We start from the raw sequence: 21,505 nt of genomic DNA on the forward strand, positions 1-21,505 counted from the left end.
GAACTGGGAGCAGAGGTGGGACTTGGCACCAGGTGCTCTGACATGAGGTGAAGACATCTCAAGTGGTGTCTCTGCTGCTGTAGCCAAGATCTGTATCCAGAAATGTGCTTTAAATTCACACATTAACCCTCTGAATTTATTTATATTTTGGTGATGACATTAGATAAAGAATGGGACTCCAGGGTCAGTGTTGTGGCATAACAACAGGTGGATTACCTGCAGTACCAGAATTCCATATAGGCAGCAGCTCTTGTCCTGGTTGTTCCACTTCAGAAGCAACTTCCTGTGAATGGTCAAAGAAAAGTAGTGGAATATGATCCAAATATTTGGATCCTGGGAGACCAGACAAAGCTCTTGGCTCCTGACTTCAGCGTGGCCCAGCCTGGCCATTGTGGCCCAGCCTGGCCGTTGTGGCCATCAGGAGACTGAGCCAGAGGGGACAGAAGTTCTATCTCTCTGTAACTCTTTCATATAAATAAATACCAGCCCTGACTGTGGTGACCATTTGGGGAGCAGATGGAAGCCCTATCTCTGTCTCATTTTCTCTTTGTAACTCTGCCTTCCAAATAAATAAAGCAAATCTTTAAATAAAAAATGCTTGATTAAAAAATATATATGCTTATCAGACTTTCATGGAGTGGACATTTTGTGTAGTGGTTAAAATGCTGATGGGAAACCCACATCATATATTCCAGCACATAGGTTCAAGTTCTGGCTTTGCTCCTGATTCTAGCTTCGGCTAATGCAGATTCTGGGAGACATGTGCTGATTTCTGAAGTAGTGAGTCCATGCTATTCACACCAGAGACCCAGACTGAGCTTCTGGCTCCTTCCTCTAGCCTGGCCCAGACCCAGCTGATGTAAGAATTGGAGAAATGAAGCATCAGATGGGAGATTTCTCTCTGCCCTTTTCTCTTTCAAATAAAAACTAAAAATAAAATATTTAATTCCAGCTTTCACGAATTTTTTGAACTAATATTATAAAGTAATAAAAAAAGCAAAATTATATGTAGCATTGAATTTTAATTAATTTTGGTAGCAAAGACTTTAAAAAATTATTTTTATGAGAGGGAGAAAACTATCTTCTATCTGTTGGTTCTTTCCCCAGGTGGCCACATCAGCTGGCGCTGATGGGGATGCAGCTGGGCTCCCACAACTCCACCTGGGTCTCTGCTATGCAGGTCCTGAACGCTGGTGGATCCCTGCCAGGATTTATACTGGTGGGAACCTGGAACAGAGAGGAGCCAGGAGTTGAACCCAGATGCTCTGATGCAGCCCACTGAAGCAACATCTTTCTTAACCACTATGCCAGGTGCCACACCCACACCAGCGGTTTTTTGCTTGTTTGGTTTGGCTTGGTTTGGTGGCAAGAACTATAGTACAGCAGATAAGCTTCTCTGGGTATAATACATATGATGAGGACAACAGCAATTAGCATTTATTAAAAGTTCCCTATGTGCTGACAACCAGAGAGAGTGGCCAACAAATAGATACTTGTTAAGGGAACAAATTATTTCATCTTATAAATGTGCCTGTTGTGTTACACAATTACTTTGTGCATTGTGTGAATTGCATGATTAGTTTTGAAATTATATAATTTTTATCATTACATCTCTATGTTTTATAATTATATTCTTTTAAATGTACCCCTATGTTTTGGAAAAACTTTGTCTTTAAGCATTAAAATCAGATTATAGTAGGTGCATTTTTTCCCCATAATGAATATGTTTCAAAAGTTATCCAGTTCATCAATTAGAGAGCCCATGAGAAGCTGAAAGAAATCAAGAGAAAATTTGAGAAGCTAGGCATGCAGATAAAGAAAGGTTAAGATAGAATTTCAGGATTGGATATAGCTTCTACTGCTTGGTAGAGCTTGCCAACAAGGTCATTTCTTCTTAAGATAAGCCTCAGTGTGTTTGCCCACAGTTTTCTCTACATCATCATAGAATACACATTCTTGCTTGACTTTGCTATTATCCATCTTCCCTCGCCACTAGTCTGGTTCCAGCTATTTTTCACATCAAGACAAAAATAAATTTATTCATGTTCATTCATTCTTATTTGCATAATCTTCATAGATTTCAATCAGTGTGAGCAATGTATTTGACCAATCTCATGAGATGTTATATGCTAGAGAATATTTTTATTGCATGTTGCATTCAAATAAAAAAAGTTTAAAATATTTATTTATTTTTATTGGGAAGGTAGATTTACAGGGAGAGAGGAGAGACAAACATCTTCCATCTGCTGTTTCACTGTCCAAATGGCTTCAACCGCCAGGGCTGAACTGGTCTAAAGCTTGGAGCGCCTTCAGTGTCTCCCATTCAGGTGCAGGGTCCCAAGGCTTTGGGCCATCCTCTGCTGCTTTCCCAGGCCACAAGCAGGGAGCTGGATGGGAAGTGGAGCAATCAGGGCACGAACTAGTGCCTGTATGAGATGCCAGCACAATGCAAGGTGAGGAATTAGCCACTGAGTCATCACACCAGGTCCTCAAATGATATATATTTTTTAACATACAAATTATAACTTCTCAATACAGACAATACAGTCTTTTTATATTGGCTATGGCTTTTCTAGGAAACTTATTACTTTTTTTCCTTTATATGAGTTATTTTGATTTCATTGTTTCACTGCAGCTTTAATTATTCTTGATTTTCTATGTATGTATCGTTTTTCAGTTAGTGGTCGTCCAAGCCCTTTGTGGTTCATGTGCTGCGAGCATACAAATGACCAAGTTGAGATTGCAGGAAGGATTTCCTGGTACTTGCACTTTGTTCAACTGGTTGTAGCTGCTGACAGTATTCTGGGCCAGTAATGCTGTGAAATTTATCTCCTTTTTTTTTTTTTTTTTTTGGTTTGTTTCTTTAGAAGTGTTCTATGCCCATTTTGGCTAATATCCAGACATTGCTTCTTCCATTTCACTTGTCCACAAATCTTCCTTTTTTCTTTTCTCTTTCCCACAATCTTTTCTGATGTCTCTTGGAAGAGGTTCTAATTCCGACTTTCCTGTTTGATAAATTATACTGTTTATGTCGATATTAGATAATTTACTGTAACTACTATATTTTCCATATGTATATTTCCAACAAGTCTTCTGATGTGTTTTCTTACACTTTATTCTGTTTGAAATATCTGTGTTTATAGTTTAAGATGCATCATTGATGTGTTTTCATTTGAAGCAATTTTCTTCTGAGGATCTTTAATGCTCAGACTGAACAGTTCCATCCGTGTACATGCAGGTATATAAATGAGGTCACTGGATAAATTATCTGATGCATGAAATTCATTAAGACCCAGCATTAATGTGTCAGTCTTCTTGGGTTTAAGCAAAAGGCAAACTCCAAAAACCACTTGCTATGCTAAGTGAACTAAGTCAAATACAGATTTAAAATAAATCAATGATTGAATGTTCAGATTACAACAAATTGAAAAGTATGCAATAAGACAAATATTGATCACTACCTTAATAACTTTCTAAAAAGGATAAATTGATTCATAATTGGAACATGGTAAAAATCATGCATATATACATATACACACACATATATACATATATATCAGCTCAATGGAGATTTCTTAGAGTTCAAATTTCTCTAAGTAGCAGGGACAAGAATTTCTGAGATAATTGCAAGTTTTAATATGTATATATTAATATAGTAAAATATGGCTATTTTTAACGGTTTGTATTCTACTTACACATTTTAATCAAGCAAACGAAAACATACTGTACCAGAGCAACACCACCTCCATAGTCGGCGTCACACATCTTCCCTTGATAGGTGGCTCCAACATAATTTGCTATTTCTCTGTAACTTAAGTTTAAAATCACGTCAAAATCACAAAAGGAAACACAATCAAAACTGAATCTTCATAACACAAATTTTGGTTGGGCACTCATTAAATTTAGAGGTATTTCCACCCAATATTAGTCTTACACAGCACAGGCTATGAGTAAATGTTTCCTCTTCTTTTGAAAACAATAAAAGAGACTAAATAGAAAATATATTTTTATCTGGACGTCTACACCATAACAGATTCAGTTTATATAATGTATCACATATCAATAATTTTCCACAAATAAAAATGATACAAATAAATAAAATCCCCTAACATCAGAAAGCTTAGGGAGTATAGCCTGTCAATGAGCCCTGGAGGTGTGCTGTGGATTAAAATTCCTGTAATCTGGGGAAGCCTAGCAATGTTTTGCAAAGGGTGGGCAAGTTTATGGGACAGAGGACGAAAAACACAGAGGATGCAAAAGTTGTGGAGGTTAATATTTCTTTTTTAAAGAAATGTTTGAATGCATCGGTTTTGCTGCTAGTACACTGTTTTTTTGATCTTTAAATACTTGCTCTGCAAATTAACAAGGACTATGTATTACTGTAGTTTCAATGTTTTGTGGTTATTTTAAAATGTACTTGATATGAGAGAAATTGGCCATCTTTTCCTGTATTTAATTGTTTATGGCCTATGCCTGTTTGCTAGCTGGACAATGCACATTTTTCTCTGCTGAACACTGTATGAAATGAAGCCAATATGCTTTTGAATATAAAGCAAATTCATATTTATATAAAATGTTATATCGAAAATGAGTTATTTTTAAACACAAACTAAATACTAAATAATCGTATCCTATAGAATACATAAATCCTGAACATCAGTAAAAGACAAACAAAGAGCTTATTAAATACAAGGAGCTCCCAGACTGAAACTTCAGCATGGTGTTGTAAATCATGTTAGAGAGATTAGAATAAACAACAGCTTTTCAGTTTTATGGTAAAAAGCACAGGAGGAGAGCTAAATTACAAACATATATTTCCTCAAATAGATACTGTTAATGTTTAAGCATAGTTAGGGAGAGGAGCCAATGGCAGCAATATTGAAGGATAAATTTTAATTATGAACTAATAAATGATAGAACTGATGCCCTATGAAAGATAATATTCACAAGATATTATTTGCAAATGAAATTAATTTTCCCTTTATAAGGGCTCATTAATTATTGTCCGACAGTGAGTCAGTTTGGCAAGTGTTTTGTGTAGATTCTGTAGTAATTCCAGGTTATACTTACACGAGTAAAAATGCCACATCATGTGGGCGCAAAACAAGATAAGACCTTTTCCATTTTAAAAATTGGTGTAGTAACTCATTAGCATCCCCAGTAGTTGAGATTTTATTTTCATCTATCCAAAGCTCCAGTGAAGATAGGATAATTGTAATATTAAATGAAGCAAAAACCTAAAACAACATATGCAAAAATCAGTGTTCCAAAATCATGGCTTAACTAGATTCAGTAATACATCTATAAAACTGAGCTTTAAAAAATTAACTGTAAATTTGGGTTGAGTCTTTTTTAATTTTTAATTTTGTTTATAGAGTTGAGAAGGATGCACAGCAATGTGAGCCTCTGATTAGGGTGGGGAGGTTCAGGAACCATCCAAGATGGGTAAGACAAATGCTTTATTTATTCATCTTGTGTCCACAACAGGGAGGAGGAAGGAGGGCTACTCTTTGTTATCAAACTGTATCAGCATCCAGGGATGGGGGACTGTCATTTGTTGACTCCCTAGAGACCCTGACGTGGGGAAGAGTGTTCCAAGGGTATTACTTAAGTGATTTTGACACCTCTAAGAAGTCGTTGGTTTCATTGCTCCGGGGTTGAAAAAAATCTTTCCAAGGTCTATTGGTTGACAGAGTTCACCTTAGTTCATCCACAGACCTGGAAACATGCTGCAAAGCTTGGCCAGAATTATCAACCTGTTCTGCTTTCCATCCTCTGACAAGATGGTTGACATCCCTTACAGTCCTATCTAAGCTAGTTGCCATGTCACACGCGTGCATCTTGGCATGCTAAGTAAGCACTGTATAGGCATCTAACAACTAAAGAGGCCCTCTCTGGATACTTGCACTCCAAGATCAGACTACACATCCTGTGATTTTCCCTGTGGCCAGCATGTGAGTCCAGTGGTCTAGCTAGAGAGTTCTCCAAGAAACTTTACATGGGATGACTTCAGACTTGACACTTCTGTGTGCCAGCAAGAGCAGAGTCAGGTTTGATCTGCCACCTGCATCAGCCAATGTACATACTGGTGGATTCAGGTTGGTCAGTTCCTCTCCAGCCACACATCTTATGCAAACTGATGGGTGCTGTGGCCCAGCTGAGCCAGCCAGCCACAGACCCAGTCCTTACATACCAGTGGGTGCTGAGGCCTAGTTGGGGTGACTCCCAATAACCTCCACCAGGCCTGCTCCCAGCCCCATTTTGTGTGTGTGTGTGTGTGTGTGTGTGTGTGTGTGTGTGTGTGTGTGTGCCAGCCTCTGCTCTGTCCTAGACTAGCCCAGCTCATATCCCATCTGGCTCTCTTGCACACCAGTGGGTGCTGCAGCTTAGCTTAGCCCAACCTGCCCAAGAATTAGCCCTCATGTTGTGTTGACAGGTCCTACCGCCTTGTCCTGCCTGGTCCCCCTCTAGCCCTGGTTCTTGTCCTAACCAGTGATAGGCAGAGCCTAGTAGGGGAGTTTCTACAGTTTCCCCTGCCAGGCATGTTACCAGCCCAGGATCTTGTATTTGCCAGTGGGTACTGTGGTCCAGCCTGATATGACTTGTACCCAGTCCTAGCACTTGCCTGCTGCTGTGGTGGCCTAGCCCAGCTGGCTCATACCCATTTTGGCTCTCATGCATGCCAGCAGGTGCCATCAGCCTATCCCAGCATGGCCAACCCTCAGACTAGCAAACTCCCAGTCGCAGCTCTCATGCTCACCAGTGGAAACAGCAGCTCAGCAAGGGAGTCCCCAAAGTTCCCCTACCAGGCTTGCTCCAAATCCAAGGTCTAGTGTGTGCCCTCTGGTGCTGCATCCCAATCTGAGGTGGCCCACCACCAGCCTTGGCATTCTCGAGTAGGTGCTATAGCCTGGCTGAGCTCAACCCACCCTCAGTCACAGCTCACGCTGCTGGGTGCAGCAGCCTAATGGCCCTCATGTTCTGGGGAGTGTTGCAATCCAACATGGCCTGGCTTGCACCCTATTATGGTTCTAACACTTGCTAGTGTGTGCCATGGATCTGGCTCACATGTACACCAATTATTTTAAAAGAGAGAGAGAGGGAAAAAATAATAAGCAACTATGCTGGCATACTGGTATAGTTAACACAATTTGACATTAATCATGTGCAGAATGCCTGCCAGCTATTCACTGCTTTTCTTCCAGCAGTATAACATGAGATTGAGTCTTTGAAGGGAATTGATACATATGAAATGCTACTAAGTAATATATAATATTTAAAAATGATTAAACATACTAAGCCCTAATGTCAAATGCTTTATTTAATAGAATATTTAGAATAATCTTACTATATGTATGTATTTATTATCATTCATATTCCCAGGTAAAAAAAAATTGTAACTCGGGCCTGGCAAGGTAACCTAGTGGCTAAAATCCTTACCTTACATATGCCAGGATCTATATGGGCATTGTTTTGTGTCCTGGAGGCCCTGATTCCCATCCAGTTCCCTGGCCTGGGAATGCAGTAGAGAATTATCCAAGCCTTGGGACCCTGCACCCATGCGGGAGACCCAGAAGAGTGTCCTGGCACCTTGGCTTTGGATCGGCTCAGCTGTAGCCATTGTGGCCACTTGGGAGAGTGAATCATCAGAGGGAAGATCTTCCTCTCTGTTTTTCCTACTTTCTGTATATCTGACTTTCCAATAAAAATAAATAGATCTTTTAAAAAGGAAAACCGTAACTGGAAACAGTTTTCCCTAGATCATGTGACACACGTTACAGGGGGTGCCATGAAGGGAGATACAGAAGTGGGCGTTTGGCACATTGGTGCTACAAGGGATGCCTGCAACTTGTGTGGGAATGTTTGAATTTGAGTGCTGCCTCTGCTTCCAGTGCTGTTTCCTGCTCATGTGTACCAAGGTTATTGAGAGCTCAAGGAGACTGCCCCTGTGGGAGATCTGACACAACCAACCATGTGGGAGACCTGGGTAGAGTTCCCAGCTGTTGGAGACATTCTTAAAGTAAACTGGTAGATAGAAGTGCTCTATCTCTCAAACACCAAAAAAAAAAAAAAAAAAAAAAAAAAAAAAAAAAAAAAAAAAGAGGTACATAAACTATTTTAGAAACACAAGCAAGGGCAAAGATTCTACAGAAGCAGACACTTACAGCATTTGTCAGCCCAATCAGCTGGAAAATTTTTTGAGTGACCACAGCCGTATCAGCACCCATGTGATTATACTGTAAAATAGAATTGCCTTTCAGAACTAAATAAGTACTAGTTAACATTTAATGACTGTTGTGCTTAAAATTTAAAATAGCAAAGTAAGGACTATTTCAATTTCTAGCATTTAAACTTTTAAACATTATTGTATCATTGCAGTGCAAATAATTTGATACTCACTATTACAAATGGAAAATAGAAAATAAAGCATAAAGACTACAGTACACAATTCCAGCACCAATTCATCAGTTAATAATAATAATTGTCCAAAGCAAATGTTAGTTTTAAAGTACAAGAGTTAAATGTTAGTATTTCTTTTGGTAAAGGTGAAATCTAAATTAGAAAGACTGCTGATTAAAGGAGCCATAAAAATATCAACTGTAGAATAAAAGCTCATAAGCTTTCTATGCTGTGTTTACATGTCAGTTGCAAAGACAGAACTTGGAAACTGAAACAGAAGAAACAATGGTTGATAAACCAGTGAGGCAACGTAGATCTGCTTCAAAACCTAAAATGCTCCAATGAACTACATCAGCTTCTCAGAAAGTAAGAGAAATCACCAGGTAGATTGTCTCAAATTTTGTTTAAGATATACTTCAGGCTGAAAAATGCCTAGATTGACTGTGAAAAACGATAATTGCCAAATGTTACATTCTGAATGCCTCTAGTCATATGGCATTTCAGAAGTAAGGAAAAAAGGAAATGGAGAACAGATTCGCCATTTTTTCAGGGAAAGGGAATGGAAGGAAGTGGGTATAACTTTAAAAAGCAACTCAATAGGTCTTGGCTGTGATGGTCTTCTTCTGTGTCATGATTGTTAATGTTGATATCCTGGCTGAACATTGTACATTATTTTAAGGTATTGCCAATCAGAAATTGGCTTACAGGCTACACGGGGTCTCTTGGCATTCCTATAGCTGCACATGAATATCTAATTGTCTTCGTATAAAAGTTAAAAATTAAAAAAATAAAGAACTAGAAAATTTCTACTTAGGACAAAGGAGAGAATAGAACAAATCAAAATGATAGGCATAAATACAGACATGTAAATGATGAATTAAGTAAGAATGGATTAAATAACCCAAGTAAATGTCTTTTTTGGGTAGACAAGCAAGAAGAATGAATTGCAGGAAGCATACTCTGTTTCCAAAGATATACATTTTTAAGAAATAAAACAATGGAAGAAAATACAGTACATAAGCAACAATGTAGGAACACTGAGATGTTAGGAAGCCTTGGATATTTATATCCAGAATAGAGCCAAAAAATTACACGAATTCTTCCGGAAAACAGCACGACACACTTTCTTAACTCATTGAATGAAGTCATAAAAAAGTAATAAAAAATCAAAATTCCATTGTGATATGTCTCATTGATACAAATGCCAAAAATTCTATGCAACATGCTAATAATTCAAATTATGCAAGTTATCAAAAGGATTACACATTATGACTAAGTGAGATTGACCCCTCAAACACAAAGCTGGTTTAACATGTAGAAACCAGTCAGCACAATACAGCATGCTGTAGTCCTGCTGCCTAATCCTATCTATAGGAACAGAAAATAAATACAAAACCTATTCATAATCAATCATTTAGAGACCAGGAATATTGAATAATTCCCTCAAGTCGATAAAAGGTTCCTATGAAAACTACACCAACAACATCCTAATTAATGGCAAAAAGACAAACAGTATCTCCTTTCCTCAGGAGTAAGATAATCACAATATGTTTTCTTGGCACTAATTCTATCCCTTTGAACACTTAATAAGGAAAAGAATTTCATGCATCCATTTGTTAAATAAGTTAAACTCTTTGTCAGTAGACAAAAATGTTTATACATAGAAAATCCTAAGAGCCATTAAAAAACTGTTAGAGCTAATAAGAAATGATATTAGCAAGTTGAGTTAAAAAAAATGGGCAAAGAACATGAACAGTCAGACATATGAAAAAATGGTCAGGTTCACTGCTCAACACAGAAATGAAAAAAAAAAACATAATGAGAATTCATTTCACCCCAGTAGAATGGCTATCATGTGAAAATCAAGAAATAATAAGTGCTGGGGAGGCTGTGTGGGAAATGGTGCTGTAATCCACTGTTGGTAGGAACTAAACTAGTGCAGCCATTATGGAAGACAGGGTGGAGATCTCTCAGTTACCTGAAAATAGATCTAGCATTTGACCCCGCCACCCCACAGAGTACAAAAAATGTAATCTGCAGGTGCAGGAGGAGTGATGTGCTGAGATTTTGATTATTGTATACAGCCTTTATTCATACTCAACAGGAACAGTAAGCTTTTTGCTTTGTTTGCATGTTCTGCTTTTATTTATTTATTTATTTATTTAGGTTCTTTGATCATTATTTTCTACTTGCCATGTGTTGATATATTTACCTAATGGAGTATTAAACTCCATAGTGAAATAAATAAATAAGTAAATGTATAAAAAATAGAAAGAGAATACATCTCAAAATAATGGATAGCTAAAGAAGTGATTTTTTTAATTTTTAAAAAAATTGTTTTATATAACATTATTTAGTCCTTTCAATAATTTTTTATAAGAATGATATTTTTATAAGAATAATACAAAATTCAACTTGATTCAGTTGGAGTTTGTAACTATTATTTTTTTTAATAGTCCATTACATTTTAAAACTTTTAACTGCTCATTGATAGATTTTCCAAGCTTGTCACATATATAAGATATTGTCAAAATATAAACAAAAATACAGATCAATGGCTCATTTCCATATGAAAATATACTCAACATTATTCTTCATTTGAGAAAAACGAGTTAAAACCATGCGATAGCAGTTCAGATCCACTAGACTGGCTGTTATACATGAAGACAAAAAACAAGTGCCAGCAATGAAGTAAAGGCATTGGGGCTCTTATGTATTGCTATTAACAATAAAATAGAGAGTTGAAATCTTTAAGTTAGGAGCTTTCCTACAAAGCAGAGGGAAAAAAAATGGATCAAAAAACAAGATTATTTTGTGAGCATTACATTTCATATAATTATAGTAAGGATTTACAAGATAATCTTGGAAGTCATAATCTTATCTTTTATTCCCAATACATACCATTACTTTCCTGTATATCAGAAAATGTTACTGTTGAGAAACTCTTATTTCTTTTTAAAATAAAATGATGATTACTAAAAATTGTTAAAGTTCTTGACCATATATAATGAGCTTTTATAAAAAATGTTAACTGTATCTGTAAACCACAATAATACTACACATTTTAGTTATTTTATTATTTACAAAATTAAGAATTAACATCTTGTATAAATGTAATTTCCCAGTTTAGTGCTGATAGTAATAATTTAAAATGCATCAAAGCACAGCAAATGCATAATCAGCATTAATTTTCCTGTGTCAAAAAATTCTTATCAGATTACTTTCATAACATTGTATTGCTAATATAAAGTTACATGAGACAAGCAACATACTTACCAGATTCTTTTCAACTACAATATGCATCTCTATATACTGAGAGTATTCATGTGGCTGAAAAATATCCACAAATTTTATGTCAAAATGGAAGGATTACTAAAGCATTATCAATGTATAACATTATTATCAATGAAAATGTTGAAATATCAGAGTTTACATAGAGCAATACAATCAGGTAACATAAACAAACCTAGATATCACAGAATTTTGTTCAGTGAATTCTTGAAGAAAATTTCTCTGCATGTAAGCAACCATTTTGATTTACTCAGAAAAAACATCTCTACCTTGTATAGTCTTGAGTAATTCATATTTGCTTCTCTGAAGACACACTGCCTTCAACTCCTCACTGCAAAGTATGTACAGCGCTATCAGTCTGGTGGTACTATTTTTATTTACTATGGAATATGAATTTGAGTATGATTGAAAGAGTCAGAAAACTTTCATGTTTTGGGGTCATGATTTCATTTGCTAGACAAGACTAGCCCTTTCTATCAGTCACCTCATATAAAGTTAAGACACAGAGGGGAAATATTAAGAACTGATGGACGGGGCTAGCATTGTGGCATAGCATGTAAAAACTGCTGTCCCCACCAGTTTGGGGAAGGGAGAAATTATATTACTTCCCATCCAGCTCCCCGCTCACCACCTGGGGAAAGGAAGCTGAAGGCAACCAAGTGTTCCAGTGGAGGACCTGGAAGACATTCCTTCCTCTTGGCTTTGCCCCAAGGTCCAGCCTTGGCTGTGGGGCCACCTGGGGAGTGAACTAGTGGATGGAAGATCTGTTTCTCCCACTCACAGTCACTCTAACTTTTAAACAAACAAACAAACAAATAAATACATCTTATGAAAGCAAGCAAGCAAGCAAGCAAGGAAGAAGACCTGACTTAGACCACAGGAATCTCAGGATGGGGATTCTGAGAGTGTTGTCGACCACTTGGAACTGAGGGGTTCAGTTAGACCCAAATGCCAAGCAGTTGCTGAGTTTGACTTTGACTTGACTTTCCCATCACCTAGGTTCTGCTAAAATGTGGGGATAATCATTTTGATATTCATCATTGAATGTCCTTCCTTCTAATGTATCCTGGGAAGCAGCAGGTAATGATTCATATACCCAGAACCTGTCATTCATGTTGGAGACCCACAGTTCTAGGTCCCTGGTTTTGGCATAGCCCGGGCCTGGCTGTTACAGGCCTTTGGGACTTGAACCAGTGGATGGAAGGTCAGTGTGTCTCTCTACCTGCCTCCACCCCATCCCTTCCCATACCTCTTGCTCTTTCATTTTCCCTTTATGTCTTCCTTGTCATTTATGCCGTGCTTGGACTGGCAGTTCTCATATTTGAGTTGATTCTTTTCTTTCCCCACTTTGCCTAAAAACATTAGGAACAACTGTTCCCTACTATAACTTTCTAAGGTTGTCATATACATGATCTTCTGGAACAGGACAAGTATGCCAAAAGTTTGAAACTCCATGCTTGGAATTTTGCAAAGTTGTGAAACTGGTTTTAAAGCTCCCAATGTCAGTTATAAAGTGTCTGGACATGCATTCATATTTCTGTAGGTATGTAAATAATATATTTATCAGAAAAATGAGTGTTTCTATTTCTGTAATATGCATAGGGCTCAATCACCTACCTGTATAGTTCGTATTTTGTGGGGCAGATCTCTGAAATCCACATCCTTCTCAGCATATAATGAAACACTAGCATTCTTGTGTTTTACTTGATAAACCACATGTTCAAAACCAATCAAAGATTCTAGGGGTTCAATTCCATAAGTAACGTTTTCAAACTGCAATATGCCCCTACAAATTTAAAGAGAAAAGAAGGGGAACAAATACAGTAATAATACATTGTTTAAAAATCACTTAAAGCTCATTTAAGTTTATAAAGGCTTCAGGATTATCATAAAGTTTTAATTTGAGGTGGTCAGGATCACTGAACAGCCACACACACTCATCAATAACATTTCATGGTCACTAAATCCATCTTAAGTGTAGAAGTAGATGCCATTACTAGAAATAATTTTCAAGTAAATATACCATTTTCTAATCAGTGAAATTATCTATAAAATATACAATATTTATTACAACCTGAGTCCGGTACATGTGCTAATGATCACCATGGAATTTGGATAACCTTCAACAAACCCTTGGTAGTAGCAAAAATTCTGAAAGATAAAGACACATTTATCATTGTAATTATTTATGTGACAGTATTTTTAAATACTGGAAACATTTACTCGAGTGCGTATGTAAATGGATCAAATATACATTGTTTCCAAACTCAAAAAGAGTAAGAATAATTTCTTGATTTTTTCCTAACATAAGTAAATCATTACATTTTCACTCACTAGGATAAGGCAAAACTCATCAAATTCACTTACACTGCTGGGAGGAAAGCAACCAATAGGTGGAGGGTATCCTGGGCTTGGTTAAAGCCAAATCTGTGCTAACTATACCAATGTGCCAGCATAGTTGCCTAGCCTCTTTTATTTATTAATTTATTTTCTCTTTTTCTAAACGTATGTGGAGGAGTGCTGGATCCTTGAGATCTGGGGGAAGGGGATCCTTACGTCCACCTGTGCAGTGGGTGCCTGGTTGTGAGCCCTTGGGGTAGGAAGTGTGGGTCCAGCCAGGATCGGGGTTGGGTGGTTTGGTGTGCCAATGGTGCCAGGTGAAGCCCACTGGCTGCCCAGCTGCATGCTTGTGGGGGCTTGGTGTGTGAGCTTGCAGGGAGTCTGGAGGGTGGCACAGGTGGGAGTTTAAGGGGACATGAGGGCTCACATCCAAGATTGGCGAGCTGACCATGCAATGTGTGCATCAGAGCTAGGCCTCCTCAGTGGAAAAGATAGAGCAGTGAACGGCAGGCTCAGATGCACACGGAGGATATGTCAGCCCACTGGGGTCTACAGAGCACATCTGGTAACACAGAAGAGGAAGAAGAGCAGAACAAATTGGACAACTACCCCCACCAAGCGATGACAGCAAATATCTGGGTGAACGGAGACTCTGGGGTTGACCATCTCAGCCAATGGATATTGGAAGGATTTTCTTATCCTTGGATTGGTGAGATTGATAGCATTTCAGAACTACCAAAATCACTTAAGTGGAACCCTTGGAACATGCTCCGTTCGAGGACCCTTGATTGATATCAGATAGTTGTTGCCCAATCTTAGCTACTGGGGGAGTACGAAGACTGGATGTGGCTTCTTTCCCGATCTCCCACCTTTTCCTGGATACAGGAGGAAGAAAAGGAAAATTTGGGAACAATGATCTCACCCACTTTCCCCTGGCCCAATCATTCCTACTATGATGATCTATGTAAACATTATCAAAAAATTAAAAATAATAATAACCTGAGTTACTATGCTTTTCAAAATGATTAGAGTGTAATGGTAGGGTAGCTTTATAAGCTTAACTACCTCACAGATACCACTCAAAAGTTCTAGGAAACATCTTTTCAATGTAGCATGTTATTTAACATGTCTTCTATTTTTTTTCCTGTTATTGATTTTGTTTCATGGCCTTTCATTTAAGGGGATATATAGTAACTGTGTAATAAACTATTACATCCAGATGTGAAGATACAGTGCAGTATGCATCTCTACTTCCAAATCAAAGATTTGGAATGAAACTGTTAAATATATCTTGACAAGAGGATGCTGGACTCTCTGTCATCATTGATACCTACAATGTCAGGATACACATGAATAGCAGAATGGTGGCCCTATGACTGTTTATGAATTATGCTATTGTAATAATATAGGGGAAATTAGTACAGGTGAAAGGAGGGGCTTTAGTAAGGGAGTAAGGAAAATCTCAGAGCCTATGGAACTGTATCATGAAATAATAATAAGAGAAAAAAAGATACTTTTTCTTTTTTTATTGGGAAGGCAGACTTACAAACATCAGGAGAGACAAAGATCTTTCATCCACTGATTCATTCATCAAATGGCTCCAACCGTTAAAGCTGAGCTAGGAGCTTCTTCCAAGTCTTCCATGTGAATTCAGGGTCCTTATGCTTTGGGCCATCCTCTGATGCCTTCTCAGGTCATAAGCAGGGAGTGGATGGGAAGTGGAGCAGCCAGGACATGCACCAGCACCCATAAGAGATGCTGGAGCTCCAGGACAGAGGATTAGCCTTATACTAGAGATCTATCTTTCCGAAGACTTTTGTCCCCTTCCTTCTAAATATGGCTTTTAATATCCAAGTTGATAACATTTCTAATTTTGTTAAGTAGTCAAAAAGTTATACATCAGCCTTCATTAAATGAGTTGATTGGGATAGTTATAAATAAATAAATACATAAATTCCACATAGAGTAAAATTTTCATGGTGAAATTAAAAAGCCTAAATTATTACTCATTTTCCACCGCTGGTATTTTTTCTTGTCTTTACCATTGTTGTTTCTTATAGCGTTTGGTATAGCTTGGTCAGTACTTTGTGCATACTTGGAAAGAATTTGTATGCTGTTGCTGTTGCATAGTCTTCATTAAATGTCATAAGGTCAAGTTAATCGATAATTCTGTTCAAATCACTGATACGCCTAGGGAGGGAGTCCTTTCTATTTCATAATTATTAGGAAACCAATATTTACATCTCCAACTATAATTGTGAGTCGTCTATTACCTCCTTTCATTTCTGTCTCCCATAGTGAGTTTTGCTTCTATGTGCATACACACTTTATTTTGTGACCCTAGTGATTTCCTTTGGAACCATGATACAAGGAGAGCCCAAGAAGTTCACCACATGATGAATGACTTAAACTTGTCCTGCTCTTACATGGGCAGCAAAGTCTGGCTAACTGATGGATCTTTTCCTTTGTAGATCAGCAGGCTAGAGATGAGAATAACTTTGTAGACTTTGTGAAAAATAAGTCATTTAATACATTTACCTGCTTTTAATTGAATAAACTTTATTTTTTCTTAGACTTAGAACTGGATTTTCAGTTTTAGCAAATGTAATTTTTCTGCCTGGTACTATGTTGGGGTTCAATAAATCCGTGTGAGACTACAAGGTGAGTGAGATGATTTCAATTTCTAGTCCAAGGGGTAACCTCTTGCCATAAGCAAGAAGCTCCCTGAACAAAATAATCATGGAGTTTTTATAGTAAGAGAATCAAAAGTTACATGACAGTGAGCAAGTACATGATTAGAGGCTAAAAGTGACAAAACAGAAATCATGTGATAGGAATTTACAATGTATAGACAGTGCAGACAGTAATAAAACAGCATGCCTCGAAGATAGCTTTCTCATAAATCCAAAAACTCCAAAGTTATCCCTATCTCCCGTCTGCCTCCTGGTCTTTCAGGAAAACAGAGCTTTGCTCACATGCAGGTGTCTCCTTGGAGATTCCAGACTTCCAGGAGTACAATCACATTTGCAATTAACCCTTTTAGTACTACATATTCATTACATTTGAGACCTACTTCAACCACCTAGACTTTCAGAATATTAATAAACTTTGTTTGCTTCAGCTTTTTAACTGCGTATTTAACTCTCACAGATGCCTCCAGGGAAACAGGAGGCAGAGCAGGTTTGGCAGATTGATGTAAAATCCAAGTGTGGAATCTTGTGGCCATCTGTGTTATGGTACCTCTCTGTCTTTGCTTCTCTTTCTTGTATATACATATGTGCATACAAGTTGCACATAAAACTTATGCATAAACTTTGCACAAATACTCATGTACTTACATTGACACATGTTTACCTACTATGCCAGGCAAAATGTAAAGCAATGACAATTTCTTCTGTTAAAATCTTCTCTTTAAAGTGTTTTTATTTCAAACCATTTGACTGATCTATTATAAAGAACGCAGGAATGCAAGTGAGAAAAACAACAGCTGGTAGGACAAAGTTAAAGCAAAAAGAAAAAAAGTGTTCCAGGCATGGGTAACTCCTACAAGCATACACGATTCTCTATTATATCTCTATTTCTCTATTTTTTTTTTTACAAAGCAAAGTGCAGGTATTATTAAATGAGTGTTCCAATATAAATCCTAAATGTCCATGCATTTCAACATCCTTGAACATACTTCAGAGAAAACTCTGGCTTTTCCTTTCCTTTCCAGACTTTGCTTTCATGACCCAAATCACAATTTCTAATTTTGAGGGTTTTGTAACATATCCAGCCCCACACTAACATAAGAAAAAATATATGTGTGTGTGTGTACATCATCATGAGACAAATGGCTTAGAAACATTATAATCATACTTACTTTGGCTACCCACCTGTTTAGCATTATTGACTCAGTATACGTCATCAGAAGCAAATGATTAATTTATGTCAAAACTGTCAAAATGTGATGTCAATTCTTTGTACTCTAAAACATCTGGACCCTAAATAAAGTGATCATAGAAACTCATATACGAGAGGTTTAAACAGGAAGTCCTAACATACCTGATAGTCTTGTTTAAGGTCTTTCATAATTCCTGTGGCATCATAACCATACACTCTAAAATCTTGAGGTAAAAATACTCTGCAAAATGAATATAGAAGGTATTTACTGGAAAAAAATTATTTCCTAAACTCTTATTTTGAGATTTATTTTACTCAGCATATGTCATATTTACTATGTGTACTAAATACATACCTTTCAATAACATATTTACTTTTAAATATATCTTTATATTTTAAACATATTTTACATATACATTTTAAAATTTACTTAGTATATATGTGGGTTGGTAGAGAGAATTTTGGTGTACAGAATTTTTTCACCTTTTTGGGTAAATTTCTCTGAATAGTGGAAAAAAAACTTAAGCAAAGAAAATACATGGAAACATCAGATTCTAAATATGTTACAAGATTAGAGTGGTCAAAACAGCATTGGTGCAGGAGTAAAAACAGATATATGGATAAAGGCAACAAAATAAATAAACAAAGCCCTGTGTCCATACTAGACTGCTCGGCAGCCAGTAACATATAATAGGGACAGAACAATTCTTTCAGAAAGTCATATTGAAATGATGTACACAAGATGAGGATAAAACCAGACCGTTATTTCACACCATATGCAAAAGTAAGCTCAGTGTGAGTTCAAGATTTAAAAACAAGGCCTGAAACAGTGAAAGAAAAAACAAAGACATTAGTCTGCTAAATCATTTTTTAAAATGTAAGTCCAAAAAGCAAAGGTAAGAAAACACAAACTATAAAAACTTATGTACAGCAAAGCAAATAGTAATGAAGACACAAGCTACAAAAAGCAGAGAAATATTTGCAAATGATGCACCTGATGCGTTGAAATCTAAAATATGTAAGGATCTCAAGCATCCTGATGGCATGAAAACAAGTAGCCCAATTAAACAGTAGGCAAAAGGTACAAATAAACTTCTCTCAAAAGCATACATACAAGTGGCTAATAGAAATACGAAAAATGCTCAGCATCACTGCTCATCAGTTAAACGCAAATTATCGGCACCTCATTCCTGTTAACAAAAAGACAAAAGGCAACAAGTGTTGAGAGAATAGGGAACCCTCAATCAGTATGAAAAACCAGAATATCCTCAAGAAATTAAAATATAACTACCATATTCTCCAACAATCCTACTTGTGAGTGTGCACTCAAGGAAAACAGTATGTCAGACCTCTACCAGCCATGTTCACTGCTGCTGTGTTCACAATTGACAAGATAAATGTGTTCACCAATTGATGAATGAACGAAATACTATAAACACACATACCACACAGGTATATATGTAATATTGAGCCTTTATAAAAGAAGGAAATTCTGTATTTTGGAAAACACAGATGAAGTCAGACGTTAAGTGGAACAAGCCAGGAATAGAAAGAAAAACACTATGCTATCACTTAGAAGCAAAAAAAAAAAAAAAAAAAAAAAAAATTCAAACTCATGGAAGCAGAGAGTGCAATGGTGGATGGAGGTAGGGGCTGGAGTTGGGAAACAATGAGATGGCGGCTAAAGGAGGTGAAAGTTCAGTTCAACAGGATCAAGTTTTGGAGATTACTGAACAGCATGATGATAGCAATAATGTAATATTCCTGAGAAAGCACCAAGGAATCAGAGCTTCAATATTCTCACCACAGAAAGATAAGACCTTTGGAGTAGTGGATATGCATTTTAGCTTCATTTTATCATCGTACAGTACATACATGTCCCAAAATATCTTTTTATAAATCATAAAGACATACAATCTTTGTGTGTATTATTATAATGTGAATTATATCTTTATACAGCTGGGGGAAAACAGGGTTAAAAGAAGATCCAGTAACAAGCAAAGACAAATAATTAAAAACACGTAATCTTTTAAGAATATATATATGTATGTATATATATTTTGAAAGGAAGATTTACAGGGACAGAAGGAGACACAGAAAGATTCTCTATGCACTGGTTCACTCCCCACATGGCTGCAACAGCTGGAGCTAGACAAGTCTGAAGCCAGGAGCCAGGAAGGAGCCTCTTCCAGATCTCCCACACAGGTGCAGGGTCCCAAGGCTTTGGGCCATCCTTGACTGCTTTCCCAGGCCACGAGTAGAGAGCTGGATGGGAAGTGGAGCAGCTGAGACAAACTGGTGGCCACATGGGATCCCAGCATTTGCAAGCGGATTAACCAATGAAGCCAGTGTGCCAGGCCTGAGGTTAGCTAATCTTTAATCGTAATCTATGTCCTTAAGACTGTCACAGGATTTATACACTCAAAAACTACAGTTATGGTTTTTTCTGTAACAGAATCAGATGTGATCTTTCAAATATAAGTTGAATGTAAGTGAAGTTGAAAACAAACCATATTTATGACTTCAAACAGAAAGGAAATTTTTAAAATTCGGCTCCATGAAATCTCTTGGATAGCCAAGTAGCAATCTGTTGCCACCATGAACGAGAAGGCTGGGAGCACACACTCTGCTCCTGGCTCTGGGTACTTACCCCACAGATGGAAAGTGCCTTTTAAAGCATCAGCTAAAGGACAACTCAACAGCTAGTAATCAGAAACATCTTCAAATGCAAAACAGTCACATTCTGAATCATGACAAACAATAACTATAAACGGAAGACAGCTGATAAAACAACGAACACCACCTACTTTTGCATTAGGTTCACTGTATATGTTTTGTCTTCAATTACAATGTTGTAGACCACCTGGCAGGAGAGCACATTTAAAAGGTTAAAAAGAAAAGAAGAAAAAAAAATTAGAAAGGCAAACCATTGTTCCACATGAATTACATTCTAAAACACACTTGTAAGAAAAAAGGGGCAAATGTAGAATTGAAGGTTGACTTACTTCAATGGAAGCTAATATTATTAGCTTTCATAGTGAGAATATTAATCAGGAGGCACAATTTGTGAAATTTACTACTTGCTAACTTTTGAATTTATCTAATAAAGCAGAATATGAAAACTGAATTATCTTTCATCCAATAATTGTGAATTCAAATAAAGAATGAGGACACTGAAGTCTCTGTTTAAGACAAAGTATAACAAAATAACTAAAAATGTGCATATAAATAAACATTTATTAATTTTTAAAAGTTTTCTCCAAGTTGGAAAGCATATTCATTGATCTATGTTATGAACATAGAAATTAAGAAATTGTGATCAATCAATGGACAACTGGAGCTTACAGATTTATTTGCAGACCTTTGATATCTGTAATTGGATTTTCCAGTTCAAGATTATGTCTGATATTCTCATTTATTAAGATCTTTATCTTCTTGTATCTGTTCAATGATGAGATTTTGTTCATCTTTGTTAGATTTATTCACATTTAGATTTTTGTAAGTATACTATATGACTTTTTAAAAGATTTTTTTTTTTATTGGAAAGACAGATTTTACAGAGAGGAGACACAGAGAGAAAGATCTTCAGTCT

General features: G+C 36.9%; 1 protein-coding gene across 1 annotated transcript in view; it reads right to left on the minus strand.

Moving 5' to 3' along the window:
* Positions 1 to 21,505, minus strand: part of LOC121146794 (disintegrin and metalloproteinase domain-containing protein 2-like) — a 43,087-nt gene that overhangs the window by 19,682 nt on the left and 1,900 nt on the right. Inside the window, exons 3-10 of the mRNA XM_040966349.1 lie at positions 20,721 to 20,776; positions 18,076 to 18,154; positions 13,766 to 13,842; positions 13,309 to 13,477; positions 11,677 to 11,730; positions 8,166 to 8,237; positions 5,071 to 5,237; positions 3,730 to 3,811 (exon numbers count right to left, since the gene is read on the minus strand). Of these exons, the coding sequence (XP_040822283.1) occupies positions 3,730 to 3,811; positions 5,071 to 5,237; positions 8,166 to 8,237; positions 11,677 to 11,730; positions 13,309 to 13,477; positions 13,766 to 13,842; positions 18,076 to 18,154; positions 20,721 to 20,776 (756 nt within the window). The remainder of the gene's footprint in view (positions 1 to 3,729; positions 3,812 to 5,070; positions 5,238 to 8,165; positions 8,238 to 11,676; positions 11,731 to 13,308; positions 13,478 to 13,765; positions 13,843 to 18,075; positions 18,155 to 20,720; positions 20,777 to 21,505) is intronic.

Source organism: Ochotona curzoniae, unplaced genomic scaffold, assembly GCF_017591425.1.
Source record: "Ochotona curzoniae isolate NIBS_2020 unplaced genomic scaffold, NIBS_Ocur_1.0 scaffold_4505, whole genome shotgun sequence".
NCBI lineage: Eukaryota > Metazoa > Chordata > Mammalia > Lagomorpha > Ochotonidae > Ochotona > Ochotona curzoniae.